The 10,484-nt window shown below is 39.6% G+C and overlaps 1 protein-coding gene across 2 annotated transcripts in view; it reads left to right on the top strand.

The window, feature by feature from the left end:
• Window positions 1–8,987: 8,987 nt before the first annotated feature.
• Window positions 8,988–10,484, top strand: part of CD200R1L (CD200 receptor 1 like) — a 30,194-nt gene continuing 28,697 nt past the window's right edge. For both annotated transcript variants that reach the window (XM_073009719.1, XM_007985816.3), the window contains exon 1: window positions 8,988–9,237. In XM_073009719.1, the coding sequence (XP_072865820.1) occupies window positions 9,174–9,237 (64 nt within the window). In that variant the 5' untranslated portion in view covers window positions 8,988–9,173. The remainder of the gene's footprint in view (window positions 9,238–10,484) is intronic.

The raw sequence follows: 10,484 nt of genomic DNA, 5'->3' as shown, positions 1-10,484 counted from the left end.
TGAATGGTAATGATGTTTTTAGCTTTGTAGTGAATCACCACACTGCTCTCCATAACGGTTGAACTAATTTATAGTCCCACCAATAGTGTATAAACATTCCCTGTCTCTGCAACCTCACCAGAATCTGTTACTGTTTGACTTTTTAACAGCCATTCTGACTGGTGTGAGATGGTATCTCATTATGGTTTTGATTTGCATTTCTCTAATGATCAGTGGTATTGAGCTTTTTTTCAAATGCTTGTTGGCCGCTTTTATGTCTTCTGTCTGTTCACGTCCTCTGCCCACTTTTTAATGAGGTTGTTTTTTGCTTGTTGATTGAAGTTCCTTATAGATGCTGGATATTAGACCTTTGTCGAATGCATAGTTTGAAAATATTTTCTTCCATTCTGTGGGTCATCTGTTTACTCTGTTGATAGTTTCTTTTGCTGTGCAGAAGCTCTTAAGTTTAATTAGATCCCATCTGTCAATTTTTGGTTTTGTTGCAATTGCTGTTGGTGTGTTTGTAATTAAATCATTGCCAGTTCCTATATCCAGAATGGTATTACCTACGTTGTCTTCCAAGGTTTTTTATAGTTTCGGTTTTTACATTTAAGTCTTTATTCCATCTTGAGTTGATTTTTGTATATGGTGTAAGGAAGAGGTCCACTTTCAGTCTTTTGCTTATGGCTAGCCAGTTATCTCAGCACCACTCATTGGGTGGAGTCCTTTCCCCATTGCTTGTTTTTGGCAGCTTTGTCAAAGATCAGATGGTTGTATATGAGTGGTCCTATTTCTCAGTTCTCTATTTTGTTCCATTGGTCTATGTGTCTGTTTTTATACCAGTACCATGCTGCTTTCATTACTGTAGTCTTGTGGTATGGTTTGAAGTCAGGTAACATGATGTCTACCATATTGTTCTTTTTTCTTAGGATTGCCTTGTGTATTTGGGTTCTGTTTTGGTTCCATATGAATTTCAAAACAGTTTTTTTCTAATTCAGTGAAGAACATCATTGGTAGTTTGATAGAAAGATCATTGAATCTATAAATTGCTTTGGGCACTATAGCCATTATAATGATACTCATTCTTATCCATGAACATGGAATGTTCTTCCATTTGTCTATGTCATCCTGTTTCTTTGAGTGGTGTTTTGGAACTCTCATTGCAGAGATCTTTCACCTCCCTGGGTAGCTGCATTCGTAGGTATTTTATTCTTTTGTGGCAATTGTGAATGGGATCACATTCCTGATTTGGCTCTTGGATTGGTTGTTGTTGCTATATAGAAATACTAGTAATTTTCATATCCTGAAACTTTGCTGAAGTTGTTTATCAGCTTAAAGGTCCTTTGGGCTGAGACTGTGGGGTTTTCTAAATATAGAATAATGTCATCTACAAATGGGGATAGATTAACTTCCTGTCTTCCTATTTGGATGTCCTTTATTTCTTTCTCTTGCCTGATTGCTTTGGCCAGGACTTCCAGTATTAAGTTGAATAGGAGTGGTAAGAGAGGACATCCTTATTTTGTGCTGGTTTTCAAGGGAAATGCTACCAGCTTTTGCCCATTCAGTATGATGTTGGCTGTGGGTTTGTCATAGATGGCTCTTATTATTTTGAGTATGTTCCTTCAATACCTAATTTCTTCAGAGTTTTTAACATAAAGCAATGTTGAATTTTATCAAAAGCGTTTTCTGTATCTATTGAGATGATCATGTGGCTTTTGTAATTAGTTCTGTTTATGTAATGAATCATGTTTATTGTTTAGTGTATGTTGAACCCACCTTGCATCCCAGGGATAAAGCCTACTTGATCTTGGTGGATTAGCTTTTTATTGTGCTGCTGCATTTGGTATGCTAGTATTTTGTTGGATATTTTTGCATTTATGTTCATCAAGGATATTGGCCTGAAGTTTTCTTTTTTTGCTTTTCCATTCTGTCTGCCAGGTTTTGGTATCAGGATGATGCTGGCCTCATAGAATGAGCTGGAGAGGAGTCCCTCCTCCTCAATGTTTTAGAATAGTTTCAGTAGGAATAGTACCAGCTATTTTGTACATGGGGTAGAATTTGGCTATGAATTCATCTGGTCCAAAGTGTTTCCTGTTTTGTAGGCTATTTATTACTGATTTAATTTCAAAGCTTGTCATTGATCTGTTTGGGAATTCCGTTTCTTCCTGGTTCAGTCTTGGGTGGGTGTTTGTGTCCAGGAATTTATCCATTTCTTCTAGATTCTCTAGTTTGTGTGCATAGAGGTGTTCATAGTAGTCTGTGATGGTTATTTGTATTTCCACGGGGTCGGTGGTAATATTCCTTTTGTCCTTTTTGGTTGTAATTTTTTGTGTCTCCAAGACTGTCTTCAGTTCAGTTCTGGTTTTGGTTATTTCTTGTCTTATGCTAGCTTTGGGGTTGGTTTGCTCCTGCTTCTCTAGTTCTTTTAGTTGTAATGTTCAGTTTTTTAATTGAGATCTTTCTAACTTTGTGATGTGGGCATTTAGTGCTATAAATTTCCCTCTTACAACTGATTTAGCTGTGTCCCAGAGATTCTAGTATGTTGTAGTTTTGTTCTCAGTAGTTTCAAAGAACATCTTGATTTCCACTGTAATTTCATTGTTTACCCTAATGTCATTCAGGTGCAAGTTGTTTAATTTCCATGTAATTGTATGGTGGTAATTGATTTTCTTAGTCTTGAATTATATTTTTATTGTGCTGTGGTCTGAGAGTGGTTGGTATGATTTTGGTTCTTTTGCATTTGCTGAGGAATGTCTTATTGTCCAATTGTGTGGTCAATTTTAGAGTATGTGCCAACTGGTGATGGGTAGAATATATATTCTGTTGTTTTTGGGGGAAGCATTCTGTAGATGTCTGTCAGGATCATTTGGTTCAATATTGAGTTCAGGTCCTGAATATCTTTGTTAATTTTCTGCCTGGAGGATCTATCTATTACTGTCAGTGGGTGTTAAAATCTCCCACTATTATTGTTTGGGAGTCTAAGTCTCTTTGAAGGTCTTTAAGAACTTGCTTTATGAATCTGGGTTCTCCTGTGTTGAATGCATGTATGTTTAATATAATTAGGTTAGTTAAGTCTTCTTGTTGAATTGAACCCTTTACCATTATGTAATGCCCTTCTTTGCCTTTTTAAATCTTTGGTGGTTTAAAATCTGTTTTGTCTGAAATTAAGATCACAATCCCTGCTTTTTTTTTTTGTTTTCTGTTTGCTTGGTAGATTTTTCTCCACTCCTTTATTTTGGGCCTATGGATGTCATTGCATGTGAGATGGATCTCTTGAAGACAGCACATCATTGGGTCTTACCTCTTTGTCCAGGTTGCCACTCCATACCTTTTAATTAGGACATTTAACCCATTTACATTCAAGGTTAGTATTGACATGTGTGGCTTTAATGCTGTCATTGTGTTATCAGGTTGTTATTATGCTGCTTTTTGTGTGGTTGCTTTATAGTGTCACTGGTCTGTGTACTTAAGTGTGTTTTTGTAGTGATTGATAACCAGTCTTTTCTTTCCATATTTAGTGCTTCTTTTAGGGGCTCTTGTAAGTCAGGTCTTGTGGTACCAGATTCTCTCAGTATTTGCTTGTCTAAAAAGGATCTTATTTCTCCTTTGCTTATGAAGGTTAGTTTGGCTGGATATGCAACTATTGGTTGGAATTTCTAAGAACATTGAATATAGGCCCCCAATCTTTTCTGGCTTGTAGGTTTTGTGCTGAGAGGTCTGCTGTTATTCTGATGGGCTTCCCTTTGTAGGTGACCAGTCCTTTCTCTCTAGCTGCCCTCTTTCATTTTGACCTTGGAGACTCTGATGATTATGTGTCTCGAGGATGATCTTCTTGTGAAGTGTTTTGTGGGGTTCTCTGCATTCCTGATTTTGAAAGTTGGCCTCTCTAGCTAGATTGGGTAAATTTTCATAGGTGATATCCTGAAAAATGTTTTCCAAGTTGCTTCCATTATCCCCATCTCTTTCAGGGATGCCAATGCATTGTAGATTTGGCCTCTCTACATAATCCCATGTTTCTTGGAGGTTTGTTTGTTCCTTTTCATTCTCTCTCTCTTTTTATTCTTGTCTGTCTTACTTTAAAAAGCTAGTCTTCAAGCTCTGAGTTTCTTTCCTCAGCTTTTTGTATTCTGCTTTTCATACTTATGAATGCATTATTAAATTATTTTAGTGTGGTTTCAGATCTATTGGGTTGGTTACATTCTTTTCTATACTGGCTATTTTGTCTGTCAGCTCCTGTACCATTTTATTGTGATTCTTAGTTTCCTTAGTTTGAGTTTCAAGATTCTCCTTAGTCTCAACAATCTTTGTTGTTATCCATATTCTGAATTCTCTTTCTGTCATTTGAGCCATCTCAGCTGAGTTAAGAACTCTTCTTGAAGAACTAGTATGATCATATGGAGGAAAGAAGACACTCTGGCTTTTGTAGTTGTCAGAGTTCTTGTGCTGTTTTTTTCTCATCTTTGTGCACTAATGTTCCTTCAGTCTTTGAAGCTGCTGTCCTTTGGATGGGCTTTCTTTTTCTTTTATCCTATTTGATGATATTAGGGGTTTGTTTGTGGTGTAAGGTGGGTTCAATCAACTGGCTTCATTTCTGGAATGTTTTAGAGGTCTAAGGCTCAGCTCAGGACCCCTGAACTTCATGCTCTAACTCTAGGGTTCTGGTATTGGGCCCTGGTTTTGTCCTTTGGCTTCTTGAGGTTAGGAAGGAAGCTGCTGCACTGGAGGGGCCATGGTGCTCCAAGCTGGTCACAACAATCTAATGGTCACAACACTCTAATGGGTGGTGCCAGCCAAAGCACTTCATAGGGCAGTAGCAGCGGGATCCATCCTTGTTCACATGTACCAGCAACAGTGACAGTGGCAGCATGTCAGGGTGCACAGTCATGGGCTTTACCAGGGTGCTATATAACTAGGTTAGTTAAGTCTTCTTAACACACACTATCATGTGTGTGCACATGCACCCTTCCCTGTCACTGCTGCAAATGTGAGTGCACCACACCCCTACCCCTTGCTGAGCAGCCATTGTCACTGGAGCATTGGCAGGCACAGAGCACACTAGCCCTGGCTGGTGCCAAGCTGCCAGCCTTCATGTGGTTGTTTGCAGCAGTATGGTGAGATCATAGCTCAGGCGTGCAGGGCCTCTGCCAGTGTCTGTGCACTCGTTTGTGCCATTCATGGTGTTAGCATGGGGGCAGGTTACTGGCAGATGCAGGACTGTGTGTGCCCTCTGCGAGAGTTCACACTGGTAGCCTTGGATGCTTAGGACAGGGGTGGTTCTGCTTTTCTGCCTCTATAGTTTCTCTCTGGTGGCAGTGTCAGAACAGGGTAGTTGCAGGTGGGGGCAGGGTTAGTGTGCTCTGTGCCTGCCAATGCTCCAGTGACAATGGCTGCTCAGCAAGGAGTAGGGGCGTGGTGCACTCACATTTGCAGCAGTGACAGGGAAGGGTGCATGTGCACACACATGGTGGTGTGTAAGGGAAGGGAAGGTCCCCTGGTGCACACGTGCACCAGCAAAGTAATATTGGCAGGGGAGGGCTGGCTGTGGGCGAGTGCATGCAGCAAAGTGACACAAGTGAGCCTATTGACGGGGGAGGGTGCAGGCGAGCTGGTGTGTTTCTGCTGGAGCACTCTGCCACTCAGGCATGGTCCACCATTGCAGAAGCTATGATCTGAGCCCCCAAGAGGTACCTGATACTTGGAGCCCTAGGAGAGGCCAGTAGACCAAGGGGTGCTCAGGTCAAACCAGCCCCATCTCACGGGCAAGACCACCCTACAGAGTTAAGGTCCAACAGTTCCCCTAGGGCTAAAGTCTCCTGTGGCAGCAAGTTGAGCCTAGCGGCATGGGTAACCCTGGCTGTGCTTCACTACAGATGCTCTAGAACCAAACTCTCTGGGCTTCACACCAGCAGGAGCTCTGCTTTTATCATTTCTCTAAGCAGGTCTTTCTATCAGTTCAAGTGTCCGTGGTGGTCCAAGGGTCTTATCCTGCTGAGATTCCAGAGGCCCATGGTGAAACTGGGCTGCTCCTTGCCTATTTAACCCATCACTTTGTAGGAGTCACTAGAGGCCAGGAATGAGCTCTAGTGTTCCATAGCTCCATGCAGAGTTCCCATCTTCCTACCCCTTCAGCCCAGCTTCTGCTTCTTCTCTCCATCTACTCTCAATGCCTTGCCTCTGAAGAAGGGCTAGAAGTGTGCCAGCCTTTTCAATGTCCAGGTCTCTCAGTGGAAGATAATCCTCCTGGCTGTTTCTAGTTGACCATCTTGGAGGAGAAATCCCCTGATTGAAGACTTGTTTGCAGCAAAACCTATTTAAGAACTCAAAACCTTGGGCTGTTGGAAATTTTAAATTCAGCCACGCTTAATTGAGGCTTTAATTATGTCATTCAATTCTGGTGCTTTGATACATTACAGCAGTATCATGGATACTGACCTCACCTTTGCTAACCATGCACCTCAAAGCTCCTTGACTTAAATGATATTTGCTTATCAAGCCCCTAAGCCTAACATTGCCTTCATATTCCACATGTGGTTCAGCCTCGTTATAATACCACAGAGCCACAAAAATAAGACCCATATCAACTCAAGTTTGTATCATTTGAAAAGGATGTCTCACATCACAGTTCCAGTTTTAGTCTCACATTATAGATGATATTGCTTTGGCCCAAGACTTTGACCTTGAAGATGACTTTGCCCTTTTCCCCAGAAATGACTTCACCCAGGACACTGAGACCACCATCCCAGCAACATCCATAGGCTGGCTTTCCTACGGATCTAAAAAATTGGACATAGGACATTTATCATTTTACTTCCTTTGATATAAGAAATTCTGTTTCATTTCCTGAGTTCACCATTTGCTTAGCTTATACTCTTGTTCTCTGCCAAAATGTACCTCTTTATACTTCCACGTCTAAAGGAAAATCTGGTAGAGTGTACTACTCTTTGAGCCATTCTAATAATTAATGAGATTATTGCTTTCCTGAGGAAGCAACTGCCTCATATGGGTTCACCCCTTAACCTCCTGGAGAGAGGACCTCCCATTGCCCATTACTGCCTCTGATACTTTCCACTCCAGTTTGCCACCACAACATCCTGTTCTGCATCCATGACTCACAGCTGCTACCTCTTCCCCCATGTTACAACTGTCATTAATCTTTACATATACCTTACTTAACTAACTTCATACTCTCCAAAAATGTAATTGTTGGACCTGCCACCTTGAGCCCTGGAATGTACCGAGAGATTACTATCACACACAAAAATATAGCTCATGTTTTAACATACTTTAACTCAATCAATATATTGTTAGAGATCCTGGAAATCCGGGATCTGTCTTCTTGGCTAAGGCCATACAATGTGAAACCTGATTTCAGCCTACAAGGACTCTTTATACTCCTACTTGTTTTCCTCCTTTTTAAGGAGAAAATAATAAAATGGTTTTTGTTTTTTTGGTTTTTTTTTGCATGCAATTTAGGGCAATGTATGCACTACTTTCTAAAATCTTCTCTACAATTTAGGCCACTCAAATACTTCAAGTAATCAAGCTTAACACTAATGTGGAGATCAAGAAGTCAATTTTAATATAGTTTTCATGTAAAAAAAATACCTTCTAGTCCCAGTTTTGAGCCCCTAATAGTTAGTCAGCTCCCCTTCTTGAATATCTGATTTAAGTCCCTCCAACCACTTCCCTTATCTGGATCTCACACTGTTCGTCACTGTATACCTGCCCTACTTGCCCAGGGCCAAGTACCAGACAACTACAAACAGCCCCATGGACAGCTATGTCCCAGAGCTTCTGAAGTTATTCAAATTAGCTAATGCACAGGGTTCTCAGGGAACCTAATTCTGCTCCAGTTGCCGTATATAAGGTGCTCTCTACAGCTCCAGTGTGTTGTTACCCTGTCCCTGTGTGCAACCGCTCTGTGGCCCTACGTGGAACTCTTCTCTTGTTTGGAGCTATAAGTAACAAAGAGGTTTGCCTTTCATCTATCCAAGAGTTTTCGTGTTGTGTCCTGTCATCAAAAGAATCTTTAATCTTATAAAACAGAAGAGTAGAATCTTTGCTTCTGTCCTAGTTTCCAATGGTTTCCTGGCAACTTTTGGTTTTCCTTGGCTTATAGAAGAAACATCACTCAGATCTCTGCCTTTATCTTCACGTGGTGTTCCTGTGTATGCGCCCAGTTTTCCTCGTTTTATAAGGACACCATAAGAAGCTAAGAAGTACAAAGGAAGAAAAAAAGAAAAAACCAAAGACACCAGTCATATTGGATTAGGGACCAATCTATTTCAGCAAGGCCACATCTTAACTAATTATATCTCCAATGACCCTATTTCCAAATAAGATCATCTTCTGAGGTACTGGGGATTAGAATTTCAACAAATAAATGTTGGGCGGGGGTTGCACTATTCAACCCATGACTGAAAGTACTTATTAAAGACACACATGTGACTATCTTATAACCCAACAATTTAATTCCTAGGTGTATATCCAAGAAAATGAATGTACACATAGACCAAAAATTATGTACGAAACAAGAATGTTCTTAGAAGCTTTATATTAGCCCCAAACTGGGACAATCTAAATATATAGAGAAATGGATGAATAAATTGTGACATAGTTATTAAAAATTTACTATACAGCATTAAAAATTGAACTATGCAATGGATTTCATGTATGTGAAGTTCAAAAACTGTCAGAATGAATGAATGCTATTAGAAGTCTGAGTTGTGTTTATCTTTGGAGGAGAGGGTATTGGCAGAGAAGGAACAAAGGACACCTTGAATAATAAAAATTAGCAACACCTTGGTTTTGGAAGTAATTAGATAAGTGGATATATATGTAGAAATTCATCAAGCTGTACACTCAAGGTTTGTTCATTTTACCATATTTAATTTATACTCTCAAAATACTACTTTTTAAATGAATTGTTATATGATTTATCTTCCTACTTCAACGCTGTGGGAGAAGCAATGAGTTGTAAGCATTGGCTTTTTTGCTTTATTACTCAGCAAAACTCACTGACATTTCCCATCAGTGGCTAATCAGCAAAAGTTAAAGATAAGCAAGATAATGAAGAAATACATTTTGCAATCCTGTTGAAGAGAGAATAAGCAAAAGTGACCAAGAGAAACAGATTCACTGAGTCTGTTGATTGATTTAAAGTGGATTTATGTTTAAGTAGAAAACCACTCCAAATGTATACTTTAGGAAAGATGTCAGCTTCAAGATTACTGATCTCCATCATTATCATAGTGTCTGGTAAGTCTGATACTGTGACATTTTCAGCTGAAAATAAAGCTTTCTTTCAATGATTATGAGGATACTCTTGATCTGCTTACTTATAAGGTGTTTCTTGACTTGTCCTAGCAGCAGTGATAATTATCCAGCAAAACTCCTTCTGAGTTACCTTACTCAGTGGTGTACTGACTAGGTGACTAGTTGAATTCAGAGTAATTGAGGGCTGGGATTGAAGTGAAACTAAAATTTTGTGACCTAAAAGTGGTCCTGGGCTTCTTTTGTTGGTAGATTTTTAAAATTACTGATTCAATTTGATAACTTATTAGTTTGCTTAGGATTTCAATTTCTCATGATTCAATCTTGGGAGGTTGCATACTTTCAGGAATTCATCAATCTCTTCTAGATTTTTCTAGTTTGTGTGCATAGAGGTGTTTATAATAGTCTCCGAGGATCTTTTGTATTTCTATGAGATCAATTGTAATGTTACCTGTGTAATATCTGATTGTACTTATTTGGACCTCCTCTCTTTTTTTTTCTTTGTTATTCCAGCTAGTACTCTATTGATCTTGTTTGTCTGTTCAAGGAGTCACCTTTTGGTTTTGATGATCCTTTGTATAGATTTTTGGATCTCAATTTCATTCAGTTCTGCTCTGATTTGAGTCATGTATTTTCTTCTGCTGGCTTTGGGGTTAGTTTATTCTTGTTTTTCTAATTCTTTTCCATCTTCCACTTCTGTTTTTCTTTTTTTTTTTTTTTTTTTTTTTTTTTTTTTTTTTGAGGTGGAGTTTAGCTCTTATTGCCCAGGCTGGAGTGCAGTGGTGCTTTCTTGGCTCACTGCAACCTCTGCCTCCTGGGTTCAAGAGATTCTCCTGCCTCAGCCTCCTGAGTAGCTGGGATTACAGGCACCCACCACCACATCTGGCTAATTTTTGTATTATTAGTAGAGTCAGGGTTTTACCATGCTGGCCAGGCTGGTCTCGAACTCCTGACCTTGTGATCCACCCACCTCAGCCTCCCAAAGTGCTGGGATTACAGGCGTGAGCCACAGTGCCTGGCCTTTTCTAGTTCTTCTAAGTGTGATGTTAGATTGTTAATATGAGATCTTTCTAACTTCTTGATGTAGGTATTCAGCACTATAAACTTTTAACACTGTGCTGCATCTCAGGGTTTTTTTTTTAATGTCATGTCTCTGTTTTAATTAATTTTAAACATTTTTTGATTTCTTCCTTAATTTTGTTGTCTACCCAAAACTTATTGAGGATCAAGTT

Source organism: Chlorocebus sabaeus, chromosome 22, assembly GCF_047675955.1.
Source record: "Chlorocebus sabaeus isolate Y175 chromosome 22, mChlSab1.0.hap1, whole genome shotgun sequence".
NCBI lineage: Eukaryota > Metazoa > Chordata > Mammalia > Primates > Cercopithecidae > Chlorocebus > Chlorocebus sabaeus.
Note: the sequence above shows the minus strand (reverse complement) of the source record. Positions and strands in the feature narration are given on the sequence as shown.